Genomic DNA, 23,367 nt, shown 5'->3' on the forward strand with positions numbered 1-23,367 from the left:
TATCATTTTGACCGTTAAATGAATTTATTAATGTACAAAAGATAAATCTGTTCTCTCCCCATTTCCATAGAGGTGAAGGGATTTTACATACTGCACCAAAGTGAAATACAGCTGCCAAAACAATACAGTTGAATAAAAGCCAACACATGTAAATATTTTATTCTTGCTAATGAAAAATGTATATATTCAGGGGATCATACTCTGATGTGCTATACATTTTCTCCATCAGGATAGAATAGCATAGCCAAATAGAGGCATATTGATACTTTTCACAGAAGCTCTAAGCTTTAAAAAATGTTAATGGCATAAAACTCACATATAAATACTTAATTACTAAAAAGAGTAGCAATTAAGTGTTAATGTCAACAGAAGCACATTATCTAATGAGCTGTTTTCAGAAGTTACTAATGTGATTAATCACCAGTTGATGAAAACTGTGGAAAGAATTTCTTTTGTACTAATGGTACTTCAAATCCAAGTGCAGCCAGACAAGAGGCAATTCTTGGCTAGCAAGATACTGTTTGAAGTCAGGGGGTGGTTAAAGTCAGAGAGAAGACTGATTCCTCAGGCACGTCCTCATCACATGGCACTTACCAGCAGGGGTCTTTATATTCCAGGGTCTGGTCCTCAGCTTTGCAGGTCTAATACTCCCCCGAGTTCAGCAGGAATTAAGAGGACCAACTCATGCTAACCAGACTTATAAGAGCTTGATATATAAACTAGATTGCCAGTATATTAATTTAAACTATGACTAGAACTACCAAGGAGATGGAACTTTTCCTTTTAGCTGGCTGATAATCTGTTCTGTAAGAAAGCCTGTATGGGGAGCCAAACTGCAACAGAGATAATGGTAGTTCATTTATGCATTCATTCAATATTTATCTGAGTATCTACTATGCGCGTCTAAAGAAGCCCTGGTGATGTAACAGTTTAGCACTCAGTTGCTAACCTAAATAAAGGTTGGTGGTTCGAACCTACCCAGCAGCTCCACAGGAGAAAGACCATTGCAGTAATTCAGGTGAGAGGAGTTGGTTGCTTGGACTACAGTGGTAGCAGTGGGAAGAAGTGAAGATTTTGGATATATTTTGAAGGTGGAAGTGATGAAATTTATTGATTAATAGGATGTTGGGTGAGAATAAAACAGAAAGATAAGCTTTGATGTCAAGGTTATTGCCCTGAGGCACTAGAAGGAAGGAGTTGCCATTTATTGGAGTGGAGAATATCACCAGAAGAACAGGTTTGGGGGAAAATTGAGAGTTGGGTTCTAGGTATATTAAGTTTGAGATACCTGTTGGAGATTTGAGTATGCAGTTGGATATAGGAGTCTAGAGTTCAGGGTAGAGGTCCTGGCTGGAGATATGGAAATCAGCATCATCAGAACACAGATGGTATTTAAAGCCATGAGTCTGGATGATCATCTCAGGGCTTTGAACCGTTGCATTTCTAACAAGTTCCTAGGGAGTTATACATAAGAATCACCTAGGGATCTTGTTAAAATGCAGATTTTGATTCAATATATCTGGGGTGGAAATGCAGATTCTCAGCAGGGGTTCGAACTGGAATGAACCAGTTCAAAGCCTTGAATCATCTCGGAAGTGGGAGAGAAGAGAATTTTGGTGGTGTTAATGGGCAATTATCGCCAAGCTAAAAGAGCCCATTGCAGCCCTCTTGGCTACCAAGGTAGACCTGCTGTCTGATCAGAATACTCATGTCTGCCAATCAGTGTATGTTCCCCTGGCAAGGACAAGTTCTTGCCTGCCTTTGATCTCTTTATCTAGATTTCCTGCAGACCCCACTTCTTTCTGATGATAACTCTTTCTTCCTACAGATATTCACTTTGGTTATTGTTTTTTTCTTCCAGTCCTAAGAACATATTGGTCCTTTTGACCTTTTGATTGAACCAAAGTGTTTTCCAAGCTTCCCCACCAGTGATCCTGGGGGAGACTCATTCATCTCACATTGAGGGTCTTTTCCTTTTTCCTTCTTTCTTCCTTCCTCTTTTCCTTCTTCCTTCCTTCCTCCCTCCCTTCCTTCCTTACTTCTTCTCTTACTCCCTCTCTCCCTCCCTCCCTCCCCTCGTTCTTTCTTTTAGATTTTTCCTAACCCAACTTACCAAAAAGTTGAAAGAATTATATAGTGAACACCTATGTGCCCACCACCTAGATTCCACAGTCAACATTTTACTTTACTTCCATTATCACATAACCCATAAGTTACGGACAGCAGTATACTTCAACTGTAAATACTTGAGCATGCATATCATTAACTGGAATTCAATATTTGTTTATGATATTTTTAGGTAAAATTTACATACAGTGAAGTGCACGGATCTTAAGTAGAACATTTGATGAGTTTTGACAAATGAATCCACCTTTGTAACCCAAATTCCTACTGTGATAGAGTATGACCATCACCCTGTTGCCCCCTCCAGGTTAATTAATCCCAGTTCCACCACGAGAGGCACCTACTGTCCTAATAATACATCCTTGCTACTGACAATTACATTAGTTACACTTTTCTTTACTCAGATTCTGAGGACAGCCTGGTCTTTTTTATTAGACTGAGGCATTCTCGAGCTTCCCCCACCAGCTATTCTGGGGGAGATTCATCCACACATTTTGTATTTTACTCATTGCTTACTCAGAGGGTCATCTCTCTGTGGCCTTTGCCTCTTGATGCTACCACCTATTTCTAGTCCATAGATTTCTTCTCTCTTCACCTCCTTAGGCTCATGGATGTCACCAGTGGAGAAAATTGGCAATGACACATCTTCCTCCTCCACCTCTTAACATTAATGAAGACTAGCATTTATTGAGCACCTACTAGGGACCATACACTGTGCCAAAGCACCACATGCACTTCATGTCACTGATTCCTTGCAAAGTGATAGCCCCATTTTACAGATGAGGAAACTGGGACTTAGAAAGCTTGAGTAACTTGCCAAGGTGACACAGCTGCAGAGGCAGAAATTTTCTGACCCCAAACCCTCTTAGCCTCCACACCCCCCTCTGTCATGACTTGGAGTTGGGAGGGATTTATCTTGGGGTCACTTTGCTCTTCTTTTTCTCAGTGTTCCTCATCACATGCTTCCGGCTTGCTCTTTCCCACAGCTGTTGTGAAGAACCCGCCCAACAACCTGTGGATCATCGCTGCGGTGCTGGCGCCCATTGCCGTGGTCACGGTGATCATCATCATCATCACTGCTGTGCTCTGCAGGAAGAACAAGAACGACTTCAAGCCAGACACCATGATGAACCTGCCTCAGAGAGCAAAGGTATGCGGAAGCGGTGGGGGAGAGGAGCAGGAACCCAGGCCTGCACGGCTCTTCCTGTCTTTCCTCTCTGGTTTCTGAGCCATTGCAAGTACCATCAAAGACATCTGTACAAGCCCTCATTTTGAAGGAGACCCTTTATTTTTATAATCAGGACATGATAGCTAATGCTTATCTAATGCTCACTCTGCCATCAATGCTTATAACTGCTTTACATGCATCAGTTCACTTAATCCTTACGCAATCCTTTGAGAAGTACCATTATTTTACCAATGAGGAAGCTCAGGCCCAGACAAGTAAGAACTCGATAGACTTGAAAGGGGCCTTGTTATTGTTAGCTGCTGTTGAGTCGGCCCCTAACTTATGGCGTCCCCATACACAAGGGAACCAAACACTGCCCAATCCTGCACCATCCCTGTGATCAGTTGCAGATTGGACCATTGTGATCCATAGGATTTTCACTGGCTGATTTTTGGAAATAGATCTCCAGTCCTTTCTTCCTAGTTCATCTTAATCTGGAAGCTCTGCTGAAACCTGTTCAGCATCATAGCAACATGCAAGCCCCCACTGGCAGACGGGTGGTGTCTGCACATGAGGTGTGTTCCCAGGTCTCCTACATGTAAGGTGAGAGTTCTACCGCTGAACCACCCCTGCCTCTAAAGGGGCCTTAGATCATCTAATCTGACTCCTTCCTTTTACAGATGAGAAGTGACTCCTTCAAGGTTGCACAGTTAGTAAGTAGCAGAACTGATTATATAGAACCAGGCTCCTTGGCTCCCAGTGCAGGGTTGTTCTGGGGATATTAAACCCTCAAAACAGTCCTTCTTCCATTGGCTGAAATGACATACCTTCAAAGGCTGCCATGGTGGATGAGCTGCAGAGCCTTGGCCAGGTTGCTGTCAAACTCCAGTTCTGTGGCTTGACCGAAGCCTGGCTGGAGTCTGTCCTCCTCCAGTGCGGGCCCCTCTCTGCACCTTCCACCTCTGGTGACTGAGAGGGGAACGGAGGACTGAGGAGATGCTGAAGGCTGATTTTCTAGTCACATCTCTCCCTTCATGTTATCCCCCAAGGGATATATAATAACTGTAATACTTGATGTTTAAATAATGCCTTAGAATTTGCTGGGCTTTTCTAGATTCATCACCTCGTTTCCTCATCACAGCAGCCCTGTGAGGTAGGTCAGAGTTAGGACAGGTTTTATTATTCTCATTTTGCTGCCGAGCCACCCAAGAGAAAGAGAGACTGGGGACTTGTCCAGAGTTGTATAATGAGCAGCAGAGGGGTGACTCGGGCACATATCTGAGTCTCTGGGCTCTTTCTACATTACACATCTGCCGGAACCTGGAGATTTGGCAGGTAGAAATCCCCTTCCAGCTCTGAACTTCAGAGCTTGGTCTGCCTGTGCAGGAAGGAAACAGTGAATACATTTTGCACTTCGAATGCACTGGAATGCACATCAGCTATGGAGATCGTTCCTGCTGAGAGCCGCACTACACCCTTAGTTCTTTCCAGATGATCACGCCTGGCTTCAGCAAAGGAAATCAAAGGTTTTCCATTCTTTACTAAACTGATACACCTGTTGCAAAGCTGCAGCTTAATTAGACACTGTGTACTGAATAGACAAGCCCCAAGGAAAATTGTTCTGTTTCTGTGGCCACAAAGGCATCCGCTTCCCAGATACAGCATAATGTTGGTAAGAAATGTATGTTGGAAATTACCCAAGCAGGGAAAGATGAAACTGTTCCAAGAAGGAACATTTCATTTCCATCTTAGCTTAGTTACAACATGAGCCTTTCAGATGTAACAGTAATTACCAGAATCTAATTGTAGCCGAGCCCGGGAATGCAAAACACGCCATACTGACGTTGTAAATGGCATCTTTGGGTTCTAGATTAAACCAAAGTTTTATTAATTTGCCAAGCTGAGTTGGGCAGCACACGATGTCAGCATAACTTCCAGCTGGAGAGCTGTCTGAAGTTGGAACCAATGAATGTTTGTGGGTTTTCGTAGCCCCTTTTATGTTCCTACCCAGTGCATTGTGCTGCTGAAATCCGTGGCTGATGTTGAAAATCAAGCATATTTATGTTCCACTAGAAGATTGAATTCACTTATGTGTGCTGCTGCTGCTGCTGCTGGTGGTTATGGTGCTTGTGGCTGTTTTCTTCCTCAATGAGGCTGGACTACGCATTTTGATTTCCAAAGCCCTTTTATTATGGGAAACCAGCAGAGTGGAACTGCCTCATTCTTACTGCAGTCCTTCTGCCGTTGCAACCCAGGGACACTGCAGTGTTGGAGGGAGGAGAGAGCTGCCTGTATTGCTTCTCACAACCTTGTGTGTGTGAGCAGAATTCAATTAATGTCAAGGGGACGAGGCGGAATGAGAAAGTTAGCCTTCGCCACCAATCCATAGACTAGGAGGATGGTCCCAGGGACATCACTGCGTCTTTAGAATGCAGGCTACAGTGGCAGAGGACAGTGCTGGGGATCCTTGCTGAGACTCAGTAATTAACATGCTAAGCAGAGGAGGCGGGTGTGCTTTCCTGGGAGCTCAGGCCAGGGCGTGGATGCCTGCACCCTTCTCCAGAGACAAGGTACTATGGACATAACCTGTTACCATTGTTGTCAGCTAGGCTTCTGCAGGGAGAGTGCTGAGAAAATGACACATGCAGGAGGGCCAGGAGTCATGCCTTTTCCACCTCCTTTCTTCCTAGTTCACTTCTCTGTACTCTTTGTCATTGGATTTGCAACCTTTTCCCAGTTGTTCCCTTCATACAATTGAAGAGAACGTGCCACCTGGAACAGGCAGCCTTAGGAGAAGGTAACTGGGGCCACACCCTGTTGTGGGATGGAGCTTGGAGGGCCTGCAAGGGTTGGCATGAAAATCTGCTTGGGACAGTCACCTCCCAAGGACAGCCAACTGTTTCTTCTCTCTTGCATACTATCTTTATGACCTTGGGCAAGTTACATAACCTCATTGTGCCTCAGTTTTCCCATCTGTAAAGTGGGGGTGATAACAGTACTCACAAGGTTATCATGAAGATTTAGTTAGTATCTGTGAATTGCTTTGAACTGTGCCTGTCACATAATAAATAATATATGCTAGCTGGCCTATTTGAGTACACATGCTTTTTTCCTAAAAGGTCTGGGTAACATGTCTACCTTTGCAGTTATTGGAGATTATTTTCATTTGGTGATTTTATAAAATCCCACTGAAGTTACTGTACATGCTTCATAATGTTTTTTACTGTTGCTGAGAGTCACTAATGTGAACCTAATGGAAATTAATCCATCTCAGGTAATTTTCAAGTTGAGGATTGAAAGGCCACTGCCCTGGGAGTTAGAAAACTGAGGAACTGGTTACCACTTAGCTGTGTGATCTTGGGCAAGTCACTGAACCTCTCTGAGCTTCTGTTTTCTTATCTGTAGAAGGAAGATGGTGATGTTTTTCCTGCTTACCTAATAGGGTTGTTGTGAGGATGAAATGAGGCATCAGTATTTTGTGAGCTTTAAGTACCAAACATATGCCTGGATTGTTATTATTAACCTAATAACAATGGCCACCTTTTATGCTTGTCATTCCTTAATGTCTGTCTTTCTGCACACCCGTCATCACTAACATAGTCACCTGAAGTACCCAGCGGATAACTTCAACCCAGTGTGAAGGGTAGGGGGCCAAATCCAGGCAGAGTGGGAGGTGACGGGGAAATGGGACCAAAGCCACCTTGTATCCCTCACTGGGATCTTGGAAAGCCTTGCTGCCATTAGAGATGCTCATTGCCTCACTATAGGCCAGGAATCTCCGTAGGAGGTGCTCAACCAAGATGGCAGACTACAGAAGGAAACGAAGGGTCATGGGAAGAATCATAATTCCATGGTTAGATGTTCGGGCTCTGGGTTGTATACTACTGGGTTTAAATCCTGGTTCCACAGCAGAGCAGCTGTGTAAGCCTAGGTACGTGCCTAACTTCTAGAAACCTCAGCTTCTTCATCTATAAAGAGTCATAATACCAAGCTCCTTAACTACAGTGAGAATTAAATGACATAATTTATGCAGTGTTCAGTACTGTCCCGGTAATACTGACTAAGGCCAAAACTGTGAGCCCCTTGAGTGTAGGAGACCATTTGTTGTTCATCTTTATATTATTCATTTTTATATCTTCAGCAACAAACACAATGCTCAGTAACTGTTGTTAGCACTGAAGTGAACCAGAAAATAGGGCGTGGGGGTGCAGCAGAAACGGGGCCAACAGGAGATGAGGCTGGGCAGGCGGGTGTAGCCAGATTGTGAAGGGCCTTGAATGCCTTGCTGAAGAGTTGGGATACCATCAAACATTGTTCATGAGGGAGTTACATGACCAGACATGGTTTTGAGGATGATAACATTGGAGGCTTGTCGAGGGCAGACCTAGAAAGAAGATGAATAGAAGCAGTAAGACCAGGGCAGGAAGCAATGAAACAGTGGATCTGGGGAGAAAAGGTCAGCTCCAAGAGACATTCTGAAGTTGAATCAGTTGGTGACCAATTGGTTGTGGGAAGAACAGGCAATTCAGTATTCTAGGGACATGATCAAGTTATCCAAAGGCTCTATTCTGTTTCACGTAGCACAAATGCAGGGGGGACAGAAAAGAGCAGAATTTTCTTCCCTTAGCAAAACACTATTTCAGAAACACATCCTAGATCCTGGTATCAGAATGCCAGTGATTTCAAATGGATTAGAGCATGACTGTCTTAGAGGAGAGGAAGGGTGGCCACACTTCCCAGAGTGAGTTCCTCCAGGGAATTGGAGGAACCATCCATGGAAAAGCTACCAAAATACACCAAACCAATTGCCATCGAGTTGATTTCAACTCATGGCGACCCCATTTGTTGCAGAGTAGAGCGGTGCTCCACAGGGTTTTCAATGACATTTTTTGGAAGTAGACCACCAAGTCTTTCTTCCAAGGTGCCTCTGGGTAGACTCGAACCTCCAATCTTTTGGTTAGCAGTCAAGTGTGTTAACCATTTGCGCCACCCAAAGACTCCATGGCAGAGCTAGAGGCATCTTAAAATGAGGAAGCTTTGATGGATTTGGCAATAAAACTCCATCCTGTTCTGAGACACAGTGGTTAAGATTTGACGAGTTGGTCCACAGTCCTAGATTTAATAAATTTGGAGCCTCCCTGGAGCCCTGGTGGCACAGTGGTTAAGCATTCAGCTGCTAATCAAAAGGTCAGCAGTTTGAATCTACCAGCCACTCCTTGGAAACCCTATGGGGTAGTTCTACTCTGTCCCATAGCATTGCTATGAGTCGGAATTGACTTGACAGCAAAGGGTGTGGATTTTTTTCTGGAGCCTCCCTGGTACATTTCTTAACTAAATTAGCTGCTGAAGGAGGAGCTTCTGATCATATCAAGTTCTGATCAAATTCAAATGGGGGAGGTGGAGTTTCATCCTCAAATTTTCTTGAAAAGAATGACTAATGTCCGTTTCATCTGGACTGTGAATTAGTAGAAACACAAATGACAATAATAACTAATATTGATTGAGGCCTTACTGTGTACCACTTAGCTAAATGCTGAACAAAAATTTCCTTATTTAATCCTCACAGGAGCCCTTGAGGGTGGTTAAATATCACTCTCACATACATATGCATTTCATCATGTTTACACTATTATCATCCCCATTGTACAGATGGAGACGGATGCTCAGAGGACTTCAATAACTTACTCCAGGTCACACAGCTAATAAGTGAAAGAGCCAGGATTTGAGACCAGGCAGTCTACTTTTGGAGCTGCTGCTCTTAATCATCACACTGTACTGCCTCAAATTTGGATTGTGCTGCTTTGGGGTGTAAAGCAGAGTTGAGGCACTCCCAGGAATTGTTAAACATGCCTCTTGGTTTTCTATTATGCTATTAATGGATGTCTGTTGGGTTTTGCTCACAGCTGCCCTATTCACTTGGGATTTCAAACACTGTGTAATAAAATCCTTGCTAATTTCCCAGTAATGAATTATAGGAGAGCCAGCCTGCTTAAGGGAGAATTCTGGATTAAAGAGTAGTTCTATAAATCTATTTTATTATTAGTGATTGTATTGTTTCACATTTTGTAGCATGTTTCTCTGTGTTTTCAGATCTGCGATCCCCGTTAATACCCAAGCGTGGTGGAGATAAAACAGATATGATTATCCTCATTTTTCAGATGAGAACACTGAATTGCATTGTAGTTAAGTGGCTTGGCAAAGCCACACACCTATTATTACGCATAAAGCTATATGAGAGCTGAGTTTAAGGATGATGCAATATTTCTAGGCAGGAGATTCTGCAGGGCTTGTTTTAACACATCAATTAAGAGTGTTTCTAATTAGCAGTCTCCATTGACTTAAAATTAATATTCTAAAATATTTGAAATAAGTTTGTTCTCTCACACATACTTGCATCTTTCTTACACTAGTAATTTTTCTGAGCAACTTCTATCTATAGAGATTCTATAGCTAGGTGCAGTTAATACGGACTCTGATGTTGCAAAGACAGAAATAATGATGGGGATTTGAGTTAACCCTTGTTCATTGCAAATCTAAGTGCGGTCCCATTACATGCACTTTCCCACCTGTCTTCTCTAAAAGCTGTCATTGGAGTCACACCTTGCTAGAAATATGATTGCAAATCGGTTTCCTCTTCACAGCCAGTGCAGGGTTTTGATTATGCCAAGCAGCACCTGGGCCAGCAAGGGGCGGATGAGGAGGTCATCCCTGTGACTCAGGAAACGGTGGTCCTCCCGCTCCCTATTAGAGACGCTCCTGCCTCTCAGGAAAGAGACGCCGCTCAGGATGGAAGCACCATCAAGACCGCCAAGTCCACGGAAACCAGAAAGAGGTAGGACAGGGCCAACTTCTACCTCTCCATATCAGCAAGAGAAATAATGGATGGTGAGAGCAGCTAAAGCCCTCATGTTAGTTCTGTTATTCTCTTTAGACATTCCCCTTAGTGCTCATTTTGAATATTTGAAAAGGAGACTAAGGGAGAGGATCAGAATCACAGTATCTGCTTCACATGAGCCACCCTTTGTGACAGCAGAGATCTAGCTCTTATGTTTATTATAACAAATTTGGCATTGGTGTCGCACTTATATATTTTAATTTATCTTAAAAGTAGTGCCTTTTCAAAAAAAAAAAAACAATCTTTGTTGGTTACAAGGGATGGGAGGGGTGGAGGGGGAAATACTAAATAGACAATAGATAAGTGTAACTTTGGTGAAGGGTGAGACAGTTCACAATACTGAGGAAGCCAGCACAACTTGTACAAGGCAAGTTCATGGAAGCTCCATAGACACATCCAAACTCCCTGAGGACTGAATTGCTGGGTGGAGGGCTGTGGGGACCATGGTCTCGGGGAACATCTAGCTCAACTGATAACACAGTTTGTAAAGTAAATGTCCTACATTCTACCTTGGTGAGTAGTGTGTAGGGTCTTAAAAGCCTGTGAGCAGCCATCTAAGATACTCCACTGGTCTCACCCCTTCGGGAGCAAGGGAGAATGAAAAAAACAAGACACAAGGGAAAGATTAGTCCAAAGGACCAAGGAACCACAACTACCACGGCCTCCACCAGACTGAGTCCAGTACAACTAGGTGGTGCCTGGCTGCCACCACTGATTGCTTTGACTGGGATCACAACACAGGGTCCCGGACAGAGTTGGAGAAAAATGTAGAACAAAATTCTGACTCACAAAAAAGACCAGACTTACTGGCCTGACAGAGACTGGAGAAATCCTGAGAGTATGGCCCCCGGACACCCTTTTAGCTCAGTAATGAAGTCATTCCCAAGGTTCACCGTTCAGCCAAAGATTAGACAGCCCCATAAAACAAAACGAGACTAATGGGGCACAACAGCCCAGGGACAAGGACTAGAAGGCAGGAGGGGACAGAAAAGCTGGTAATAGGGAACCCAAGGTTGAGACGGGACAGTGTTGACATGTCGTGGGGTTGTTAACCATTGTCATAAAACAATATGTGTACTGTTTAACGAGAAACTATTTGTCTGTAAACCTTCATCTAAAGTACAATAAAAAATAAAATAAAGACCAAAATTTAATAAATAAATAAATTTTGGGGAAAAAAAATAGTGCCTTTGATCCAGCATAGTTGTATTTTATCTGGTAGTTTCTCAATAAAAACCCATTGCCATTAAGTCGATTCTGACTCATAGTGACCCTATAAGACAAAGTAGACCTGCTCCCATAGGGTTTCCAACGCTGTAATCTTTATGGAAGCAGACTGCCACATCTTTCTCCTGTGCAGCTGCTGATGGGTTCAAGCCACTGACTTTTCAGTTAGCAGCCCAGTGCCTAAACACTGTGCCACCAGGGCTCCTAGTTTCTCAGTAGAGTATGTGATTTCAGCTCAAAAACCATTTATTGAGTTTTTACTATGAACAGAGCACTTTGCCAGGCATGGGGATGGGGCTACAGAAATTAATAAGTCTTCGGGGGCACTGGGAGCCCTAGTGGTGCAGTGGTTAGGAGCTCGGCTGCTAACCAAAAGGTTGGCAGTTCAAATCCATCAGCTGCTCCTTGGAAACCCTATGGGGCAGTTCTACTCTGTCCTGTAGGGTCACTATGAGTCGAAATTGATTCGACAGCAATGGCTTAGGGGGCACTGAATTTCTGTTAATGGTGGTAGAATAATTTGGAAAAGGGTAGTAGTAATAGTTGCCCAACATGATGAACATAATCAGTGTCACCGAATTGTACCTGTAAAAACTGTTGAATTGGCAAATGATTTGCTGTGTATATTTTTGCCACAATAAAAAATAAATCAATAAGCTTGATTCCTACCCCAAGAATCTCATGAGGGAGGAAACGGAGAGAGAAATAACTGGAATATGAAGCATGTTGTGTAGGTGCCCACTTTGGAGTCTGAGCAAAATGCTGTGGAAAAGGGAGGGGGAAGAACTTAATTCTGACCAGGGAAGGCTGCGAGGAAGAAGGATGAGTGCATGTCAGTTGGTGGGGAGAGATAAAGGCACACCTTTCTGAGAGAGCTGGGAGAGGAGAGGGACAGGCACTTTGACTTAACTGATGAATATTCCTGGAGTTTAGAGTTCACAGGGGTAGGGAAGTAGTGAAGGATAAAACTAGAAGATAGGTTACGATTGTGGAGGGTCTTGACTGTCAGGCTAAGGAGTTTGACCTTTATTTTCTAGGCAATGGGAAGTCACTGAAAATTCTCCAGGAAGGCAGTACTGTCCAGCATGTATTTTAGAAAGACTGCTTTTGTGGAGCAATGGTTAAGTGCTTGGCTTCTAACTGAAAGGTTGGCGGTGCGAACCTACCCAGCAGCTCCGCAGGAGAAAGACCTGCCAATCTGCTTCTGTAAAGATTATGGCCTTTAGAACTCTATGGGGCAGGTTCACTCTCACATGGGGTTGCTATGAGTCAGAATCGACTCGCTGGCACCTAACAACAACTCTAGTGGCAACATGGATGATAGATGGGAGAAATTAGGTTAGAGGTTAGGAAATTCATTTGAAGGACTTTGCCCTACAACAAAGTAATGAACCCTACAGCAGGCCCAGTTGGCTAAACCAACACCCATTGCCAGCCCCCTTCTACCTTGCCTGAGACCACTTGGAGGCTGGAAAAGCTACTCCTCTCTCCATCCCTTTTCCCCTCCTTTCACCTAATAGATATCCATTGATCATCTGCCATTTACCAGGTGGTGCAGTAGTTAAGAGCTTGGGCTGCTAATCAAAAGGTCGGCAGTTCGAATCCACCAGCATTCCTTGGAAACCCTGTGGAGCAGTTCTACTCTGACCTATAGGATCGCTATGAATTGGAATCGACTTCATAGCAGTGGGTTTGGTTTTTGGTTTGGGAATATTGCTGTGAGCCAAACAATGTTCCCGCTCTGGTGGGGAGAGATAGACAGTAGAGAAATAGATACATAGTACTTAGGGGGTGATGGGTACAAAGAAGAAAACCAAAGCACAGTAAAGGGATAGAGAGATGGAGAGGGGGCATGTTGCTACGTTAGATAGGAAGTCATGGAAGGCCTCTCTGATAAAGTGACGTTTGAGAAAGACCCAGCTGAAATGAGGCTAAGCCATGAGGCTATCTGGGGGAAGAGTGCTCCAAGCAGATGGAACATTGTATGCAAAGCCCAGAGAACGGAACTTGTTGACATGCTTAAAGAAGAGCAAGAAGGCCAAGGAGGCTGGCAAGAATTAGAGAGGGAGTGGTGAGGGATAAGTCAGAGAAGTAGCCAGGGATCAGATCACATCAGGCTTTACAGACCAAAGTCAGGACTTGGAATTTTATTTTGAATGAAAATCAGTTGTTAGAGGTTTTGAAAAGAGGAATGACATGATCTAACTTGCAGTTTTAACGGCTCACTCTTGATGCTGTGTGGAAGTAGATGGTGGAGAAGCAGAGTAGAAGCATTAAGACACAATTAGACAGCTAGTTTTATAGGATGCTACCAGCATCACTTGCCATCAAGTTGCTTCTGGCTCATGGAGACCCCACGTGTGTCGGTGGAGAACAACTCCATAGGGTTTTCAATGGCTGATTTTTTGGAAGTAGATTGCCAGACCTTTCTTCCAAGGCACCTCTGGGTAGATTTGAACCACAAGCCTTTCAGTTAGCAGCCAAGCACATTAACCATTTGCACCACCAGGGACTCCCAAAAATGTTTTGTAGTGAAGGGGGTTTGTGGCCTAATAAATTGGGAAATACTAGGTTAAATAAAATTAGATAGGTCTCTTTATGACAAAACCAATGAGAGCTTTTGATATTTTAATGAGCATTAGGAATCTCCAATGAAGGAATATAATGAATAAACTTGTTTGTGGAACTTTGGGTGGGGCAGAGCTGGGGTGGAGTGAGGAATGTCTCACTTGGCTCTAGTGTTCCATGGAACAGTCTTGGCAGATGGGAGCCTTATTCCATGGATGTTAGTGGGCGTTTTCATTGTTCGTGGCCTTTAGGGTGTTGAAGTACACTAAAGTGCACAGAACTGAGAATTCTAAATTCCCAGAGGGTGAGGAGGGAGTGAACAGAAGAAGGAAGAGGAGGATCTGCAAGAATACCCAGCTTTCATTTAAGAAGCTGCTTACTTACTGGCCAAGTGTATTTTGTTGTTGTTGTTGTTATGTGTGTTTGTTGTCGTTGTTGTTAGGTGTGTGGAGTCGGTTCCAATTCATAGCAACCTCATGTACAACAGAACGGAACACTGCCCCGTCCTGTGCCATCCTCACAGTCATTTCTTATGTTTGAGCCAATTGTTGCAGCCACTGTGTCAATCTATCTCCTTGAGAGTCTTCCTCTCTTTTGCTGACCCTCTACTTTACCAAGCATGATTGTCCTTCTCCAGGGCCTGGTCCCTCGTGATAACATGTCCAAAGTGTGTGAGATGAACTCTTATCATCCTCACTTCTGGCTGTACTTCTTCCAAAACAGATTTGTTTTTCTTCTGGCCAGTCAAAAAACCAAACCATTGCTGTCGAGTCCATTCTGACTCATAGTGACCCTATAGGACAGAGTAGAACTGCCCCTAGGGTTTCCAAGGAGCAGCTGGTGGATTCGAACTGCCGACCTTTTAGTTAGCAGCTGCACACTTAACCACTGCACCCCAGGGCCCCTTTCTTCTGGCAGTCTACGGTGTATTCAATATTGTTCGCCAACACCATAATTCAAAGGCATCAATTCTTCGGTTTTCCTTATTCATTGTCCAGCTTTCCCATGCATAAGAGGCAATTGAAAATACCATGGCTTGGGTCAGGCTCATCCTAGTCCTCAAAGTGACATCTTTGCTTTTTATTCCAGTCAATTTTCCGTTGTTGGGGACACACGCTATTATTTTCTGAATTTGTACAATTGACAATAGAACAATACGAGGTTTGATAAGGCCTCTGGATAGCTGCCTCCTGATTGTCTCTCACAGAGGGGAAGGTGGTTGGTCTTTATGCTCTGCCCTTCCACAGGCTGGCATGATCTGAGTGAGGTGTGAGGCCCCCTGGGAAGCTCAGTGGGGGCTCATTTTCCCACAGCGTTCTGGAAGAGAAGTTGTGCTCTAAGGGAAGGAGAGAAGGCCCTGTGGCTTGCCCTATGTAAAGGCCTGCTTCATTTGGGATCATTGTAGGAGACAGTAAAGGGAGGCAGCTCTGACTGTGTGGGAGAGCCCCTACCTGCAGGGGGTGCCCTGGCGTCCGGTGCTAATATGTCACTTCCCAGCACTGCCCTGGACAAACCACTTCACCATCTTGAGCTTTGCATTTCTCACTTGCTAAACAAGGGTGACAGTCACCAAGTCAGAGCGTCGTTATAATGATTCTTTAATGCTTTTGAAAGCAGTCAGCACAGTCTTTGGCACATAGTGGTTATGCCTGACTGGGAGCTCTTGGAGAGCATGGGGTGCTGTCTTAGTATCTCTGTGTACCAGTACGCCTAGAACAATGCTTGGTACAGAGTAGGTGCATATGAAGTATTTCCTGGCTGAATGATTGGCTCAAATTGGTTGTTTCAAAATATAGGTGGTTACCACATTGGCTGCCATAGTTAAAGAATGTGTATGTGTGTGTGAGAGAGAGAGAAAGAGTGAAGAACTCACTGGTGGGGTAACTTTATGTCTAGTAGCTGAGGTATTTGTTATAGAGTAGCACAGGCGAGCCATGTTTTATGCATGTCCCTGAAGATGCCTATGTAATTGAAACATTCTGCAACACTATCCAAAGTGCTGTGTTTTAAAAAGAGGGCAAGAAACAGCCACAGACTGTTTCCATAGTCACTGGGGGTTAATGAAACAGAGCTGGAAACTGAGGGCTGTGTTCATTGAACTTCTCTGCAGAGCTGAACACCAATAAATGCACTTTAGAATGGCCAGCTGCTTAACCCATGCTGTATTGTGGGTTGCTGTCTTTTTTTTTTTTTTTTTTTTTTTTTTTTGCCCCCCTTCCTTCCTCCATGTCATTCCTTCTTTGTGAATAAAACTGGAATGAAAGGCTACAGACATAAACCGTGCAAATAACCTTGACAGGAGGCTGCTTCATTTGAAACTTACCGTCTCCCCTGTTGCTATGGTTACCTCCAGCAGGTCTCCCAGTGAGAATGGCTCTGTCATCAGCAACGAATCAGGGAAGCCCAGCTCGGGGAGGCGCTCACCACAGAATGTAATTGCACAGCAGAAAGTGACAAAGGAGGAGACAAGGAAGAGAAATGGTGAGACGCTGTCCCTGCCAAGCGCCACCCCTACCCCTATCCCACACACGTGCACACACACGTGTGCACACTCACATACATCAGTGTGCTTCACCCTCGCTGGGATCTGTTCTTTCCCTCAAAGGCCAGGAAGCTCATACCTCCCTTTTGGGGTCTCACCTTATCCCCTTCTCTGAATTATTCTGTCTCACTTCCTCTGCCCCCTGTTCTTACAGAATTGTAGGTACCTTAGGAAAACCCTTGCAGAACCAGTTAATGTTTGCATAGAGATTTTTCTAATCTTGGGTGAGTACACATGATTTCTAGCATCAGGCCCACTAAGGTGGCAGGTCTCTGAAATGCTGCTTGTCTTGGAGAGGCCCCTCATTTTCTTGCCCTGACTCCCCTGATAAATTTCAGGGCTTCAGTCTATGCCAGTGAGTCCAGATTTTGCAAATCCATCTCTCCCAGAAAAAACAACAATGAACAAATCTGTTATCTTAGAAATCAGCCTCATGCTTCTGCCTTTATTCTCCAGGGAAACATAACCGTTTAGTTTCTCTCTATGACGAATTGTTTTCCCCTCCCTGTAAAGGATTTGGGTTTGGGGTTTGTTTACAAGTCCTCTGAGCTACCTGGCTGTGCGGTGGCATCATTAACTCTCTGTAGATCACATCTGGTGGACATCACTGCGCTGCTTAGCTCTCCCCCGATCCCACCTTTGTTCTGACCCTCTTCATGCAGTTCTTTTGTGTGTGACGCTGGACCTCTAGCTGTGGCTTACTGGAGCTCAGATTTAAAGAAACTCTGGCTGCCACTCAGAGCAGAGAAAATTCCTTTTGGATTTCGAAGGGTGGTAGGTGGGTCTATACAGAAGTGCCGGGTGAAAAGCCAAGTAATCTGGTACTCTGGTTACCTGTGCTTCCCTTTTGAAGGAATTTGACGAAAAGTGGTTCAGGGACTCTTTTGGAACTAGTGCCAGAATACTCTTTTGTTTTCAGGTGTCCCTTTTTCTGGCCCAAAAAAAAAAAAAAAAAAAAAAACAGAAAGAAAGAATGGCATCAGGGGCAGATTATCCAATAAGCAAGGTAAGCACCGTGCTTACCTTACCAGATCATCTGTAGTGAACAATTTCACTACAGATTAGTAAGTAAGCACAAGTAAGCCTGTGCTTACCTCTCTTACTGGGTCATCCGCCCCTGTCAGGGATTATAAATTTAAAAAGAGGCTTTGATTCTGTAGGAAGGTACTGTGGGGTTGGGAGAGAGACAGATGCCAGCCATACCTAGAAGCAGAATATTTGATGTGGTGAAAAAATGTGAAATTGTTCACTACAGATGATCTGGTAAGCAAGGTAAGTACTGTGCTTACCTTGCCTATTGGCTAATCCGCCTCTGAATGACACAATGGATTTATACTCTGAAGAGAAAATGTGGACTCTGTTCCCATTTCCAGCTATTATATAAAGCCCCTATTTAAAGCATCATACCAATTTAGTTCTTGAATTTTTTCTTCCCCCAAATTCCCCATGCCCTACAACACAGAGACTGAGCTTTCCTCATCAGAATTAGGGTATGACATGTGGGATTTTCCTGGAATATCTGCCCTACCTGGAACCACTTGAGATCCTGCCCCATCAGCTCCCTATCAAGCAAGCACAAAAAAAGTGAGAGGGGTTCTAGAACTTGTGAAGAGGGGCATGAATTTAGTGACTTTTTTCTCTTTTTCCCAGAGTGAGGTTGTAAGAAAGATGGGTAGTGGGAGAAAGTGACAGCAGAGACAATGGTCAGTGAGGCCACAGGGGCAGGTTGTTTTCACTATTGCCATTGCCACCAAGACAAGATGATGCCTGCCCTTCCCTCTCTTCCTATCCCCTTTCTTCCCCCTCCTTCCTTTCCTTTCTTCCTTTATATACTTCTAGGAAGTATTTAAATGAGCCTCTGGGCGGTGCACATGGTTAACACATTCAGCTACTAATGAAACATTGGTGGTTTGAGTCCACCTAGAGGCACCTTGGAGGAAAGGCCTGGTGATCAACTTCCAAAAATCAGCTATTGAAAACTATGGAGCACAGTTCTACAATGACACAGTGGGGCCACCATGAATTGGGATAGACTTGACAGCAACTGATCTGGGTTCTAGAAGTATATAAAGTCAAAATCCACTCTCTCCCAAATGCCCCACTCGCCCAACCCTAGTCCACAAATGACCTTGAATAATTCAGTGTGGGTCTTTCTCAGACCGTCTATGCATATGACAACATACATGTATCCTTGTTTTTTGTGGCACTGCTTTGTTATATTTTATAAAATGGGATCACTGTGCATATTGTTCTATGCGTGCTTAAAAATGTGCTGTCAACAGACTTCTCTGTCAGTAAATACACATCTACAACCCGATGCCTTTCCTCCTCCCCTGCACAGAGTAAGAGGGCGCTGAGCCAGTGCCAGACACCAGACTCCCCACCCCCAGCTTACTGAACACTGATCTGTGCTACCTGTTCTTGCTGACCTTCACTCTTCTTGTCTGTCCGCCCCCTCCGCCTGCCTCCTTGTTCTGTTTGGGTCACTTTGGTTATTTAAGTATCAGATTCAGATACAACAACAGATGGGTGCATAAATAAAATGCCATGACTATACTCGGCTGAGGTTCTCATTTGTTTATTTTATTTTATTTATCTCCAGGTGTAGAGTGCTTGGTTACATTTTTGCCAAAAGCAAACCCAGTGCATTTTCAGGGTTGGTTGCTACTGTGTCACCACAAGTTTCCAATCAGTGAAGTTCAGGTTTGAAATTTTCAATTAGAAATGATAGGACCAACTCACTGAATGTAAAACAGGATAGATACTGAAGCACAACAGAATCCTAGGATAGGCCTGCAGTGAAGCCTACACTTGTTCTTTTTACCAAAGGGCTCCGTTTTGTCATAATACTAGGTCAAATTCTAACCAAGAGAATTAATAGTGTATTTTATTGGATTGGAAGATGAACTGAAGGGAGGCAGGGAGGGGGGAAAAAGGAGGGAAATAACAGACGTTGAATGGAAATGTGGAGAAACAAAAAGGTGTATTTCCATCACATTGTCAGCTTACAAAAAGTATTGACGACTTCTGGTGTGAATGTGGCTTGTAAGAAGAGATTACTCTGTTGATCTGGAACATTCAAGTACTGTTTTCTTACAGCATTGTATTCATTCTAGTGTCCATTCTTAGGATTAATAAGTATAATTAATAAATGTTCATGTACCAGGCCATCATTCTAAAACTGGTCCTATTTTCCCAAAGCTTTGTTTTATCTGTAGCCTCCAGTTTTCTTCTTTTATGAAAATCAGAATTTTTAAAAGGAAAAGATACTATCCTGATAGCAACAGGGTTGGTGTGGATCCTTCTGGAAGCTCAGTGACCTCATTAGTTACCATAGCTTCAAGGCAATTTTAGGGTCTGTTTCATGATGATGTTTAAATATGACTGGGAAAGATACATGTGAAAGCAAGACCATTTAGTGTTTTTCAACCAAATACAGACACTTGAACTTTGAGCTGAAACCATTGTCGCCTTAGAAAAGGTTCCAGGAGAAATTAAAAATGAGTTCCAGATTCTAGCATAATATATGTATTTGCATCCCTAGTTGTTTAAAGGCAAACAAACTCCCTAAACCACTTACGTCACTGAGAGATTTCACTGTCAAAGCTCAGAATCTAATTAGGCCTTGCCTTCTAGTAGTCATGGAACAAGTGGAGCAAGGAGAGGACAAGAATTAGAGAGCCTGGAGGATAGATTACTGCTTTCTTAACAGAGGCCTTCAGGCAATTCTGGGATTAAGAAATAAAGGAAGATTTGTCAGAGATATTAGCTCAAAAACAGTTTCAGTTTTTATGCTTGGTTTGCTTTCCCAGTGACATGCAGACTTGCTTATTACCTGATCAGCAACACCAGAGGGCCTTGATGCTAGTTGTAGATTATTTGTCTTTGAGCTTTAATGAAAAATTCAGAAAGAAAGCGTGTGTGTTGTTTTAAAAAGCATTTTCTGCTTCAAGTGGGAGTCCTCTCCCCATGCCAGTTCAAACAGGAAGAAATGACGTTTGCCTTCCCAGCCTAATTTACTGAAGTTAAAACCAGCCATGCAAACAGAGCAGAACTAGATATGAGATGGTTGTTTGGTTGCATTTACTGTGATGATGGGATGGTGTTCTAGGATACTTCCTTGGTTTAGCCATAGCCCCTTTCCTTGGGCATTCTTCAGTGCCCTTTTCTTTAGAGACTAATTACGCATTAAACATTCCCAGGAACCTTCTGTACTCACACAACATTTTAATGTCCTAATGTATTGATATTTAATGGAATGTCTTTTCATGTACTTTTTCAATGAAGCATATTCTAAGTCCTTGTTTCTGGAGGATAACTAGAGGAATTATTGTGCTAATCTGAATCTGACTTTTTTGCAAGTGAGGATGGAAAACAACCGTAGTTTGTGTAGTTCTCAGCGTGTCATTTTCTTGCCTCCTTATAGTTATGCTCCCCACCTTACCCTGTCCGTGCAGTGGTCATGACCCAGAGCAATAGAAATGCTACGTACCACTTTTCACCCTCTGAACAGCTTAGTGATGGCATAACTTTAACTTCTACATGTTTACCTGTTCTGCAGGTACTAACAGCATCTCCTTCTCCATGTTAAGAAAGTTGACTCATTCATTCATTCAACAAATTCTTATTGAAAGCCAACTCTATGTGAGATACTGTTAAAAGCAATGGGTATCAGCCTTTAAAATATGGGCAAGTATGGAGCTTATAGTCTAGTGGCAGAGGTGGGGGAACACTGTAAGTCATTACAACCAATCAGTAGTGGTAAGTGCTAGGAAGAAAATACAACAGGGTGACGAGGGGGTTATTTTAGATTGCACGGGCGGTCTTTTTGAATCTAAGACTTGAAAAATAAGAAGGAAAACCAGATAAGTAAAGATGTGGGGAAAGAGCATTCCAAGCAGAGGGAACAGCTAATATAAAAGGTCTGTGATGGAAACAAGCCTGATGTGTTTTCAAGGACCAGAAGGAAGGTCCTTGTGGCTGGAGCAGAGTGGATATGGCGGAGAGGTAGGAGATGGCGTCAGCAAGGTGGCCGGCACCAGATCATATAGGACCTTGCAGGCCATGGTAAAGACTCTGGGATTTTTTTCTGAGGGAGATAAAACCTCAGGTTATGAAGCAAAAGAGTAATGTTACCTGGCTACCTTTTGAAAAGATTATCCATCCTGGCTGCTGGTGAAGTAAGTGTTGTAGTGGGAGGAGGACAAGAGTGGAAACAGAGGTGGAAGGCTGTTTAAGAGGCATATTCATTATTTATTGCTGCATAACAAATCACCCTAACACTTGTTGTTGTTAGATGCCGTTGAGTGGATTCAGACTCACAGCAACCCCATGTAATAGAGTAGAACTGCCCCATAAGGCTTTCTAGGCTGTAATTTTATGGAAACAGATCGCCAGGTCTTTCTCCTCTGGGGCCATTGGGTGGATTTGAACTGCCAGCATTTTGGTCAGCAGTGGAGTGCTTAACCATTGCACCATCAGGGCGCCTAGTACTTAGTAACCTAAAACAACAATAAGCATTTATTATTGCATATAATGTCTGTGGATCAGGAATTCAAGAATGGTTTGGCTGGGTGTTTCTGGCTCAGGGTCTTTCATGAGCTTGCAGTCAAGATGTCGGCCTGAGATTGTAGTCATCAAAAGGCTTGACTAGGACTTGACAGTCCACTTGCAAAATGGCTCACTCATATGGCTGTTGGCAGGAGGCCTCCGTTCCTTGCCACATGGACCTCTCCATAGGGCTGCTTGAGTGTCATCATAACATGGCAGCTGGCTTTTCCCGGAGTAAATGATCCAAGAGAGAGCAAGATAGAAGCCACAGTGTCTTTTATTACCTAGCCTTGGAAGCAACACATTGTCATTTCTGCAATTTTATATTGGCCACACAGGTCAGTCCTGCTCATTGTGGGAGGGCGTAAATATCGGGAGGCAAGAAGCGTTGGGAGCCATTTTGGAGGCTGGCTACCAGGTGGGAGATGATGGTGGCCAGGCAAGAGATGTCCAGAAAAACTATACCCTGAATACATATATGCATCTGGCAACGCATCTGAATAGAGATTTTCCTCTGCAATTGGCTACTTGATGGCCTGCTGTTTGCAAATAAGCCCACAGAACTAAAAAATGCTCCAATATAACCCATTGTTAGACTCAGAGGTGTTCTATTCACATTCTAGAGTAAGAACTTACTTGGCTTAATTTGATAAATCTTCTGTGGTTATAAGTTACGAAATGATACAACTATGTGTTTCTAAATACTTTAAATAACATTCCAATCTCTTGCGCAGACAGGAGGAAAAATAAATACACTTCTAGTACATTCATATTTTCTATAACACCTATTTTGCTCCTAAATTGTTTACTGGTTTAGTTGTTTGAACAGGCTTAATTTATCTCTTGCCGAGCCATGCTCAATAAGCTGTCGTTCTTACAGTTACTTAATGGGAATACACTTTAAGAACAAGTAAATCAGCGAGCTACTGTGGGCCCCGGAACTTCTCCTGTCAGCTTAGTTATGGGAGCACAAGGCAGACTGGTGTCTCTCAGCAATCACAGCAGAATTATCTGTCAGAGGGGAGAATTAATTTAACAGAGTGTAGGTGGAAATCACTCTATTTAATTAGGGGAGTTGTCTGTAACTTTAAATTAGTTTCTCTGGTGGTTATTTCTTAGCTTGCTTTTGTTTTAGACAAATGAAAGAAACCAAAACCCAAATCACTGGAGAAGCAGCCTTTAGCAAGAAAAACAATGAAACGTCATCAGCAAGTAATGTGGCCAGTTGACCAAAGAAGACCTGTTACCTTAACATTGTGCAAAAATTGGTAGCTTTGGTGGCAGAGACGGAAC

The 23,367-nt window shown here is 43.4% G+C and overlaps 1 protein-coding gene across 1 annotated transcript in view; it reads left to right on the top strand.

Annotated features, from left to right (window-relative positions):
- Window positions 1-23,367, top strand: part of KIAA1549L (KIAA1549 like) — a 125,811-nt gene that overhangs the window by 39,060 nt on the left and 63,384 nt on the right. Inside the window, exons 10-12 of the mRNA XM_004369773.1 lie at window positions 3,111-3,274; window positions 9,934-10,124; window positions 16,336-16,463. Coding sequence (XP_004369830.1) covers window positions 3,111-3,274; window positions 9,934-10,124; window positions 16,336-16,463 — 483 coding nt within the window. The remainder of the gene's footprint in view (window positions 1-3,110; window positions 3,275-9,933; window positions 10,125-16,335; window positions 16,464-23,367) is intronic.

The sequence above is a fragment of the Trichechus manatus genome, unplaced genomic scaffold (assembly GCF_000243295.1).
Source record: "Trichechus manatus latirostris isolate Lorelei unplaced genomic scaffold, TriManLat1.0 scaffold00006, whole genome shotgun sequence".
NCBI classification, from domain to species: domain Eukaryota; kingdom Metazoa; phylum Chordata; class Mammalia; order Sirenia; family Trichechidae; genus Trichechus; species Trichechus manatus.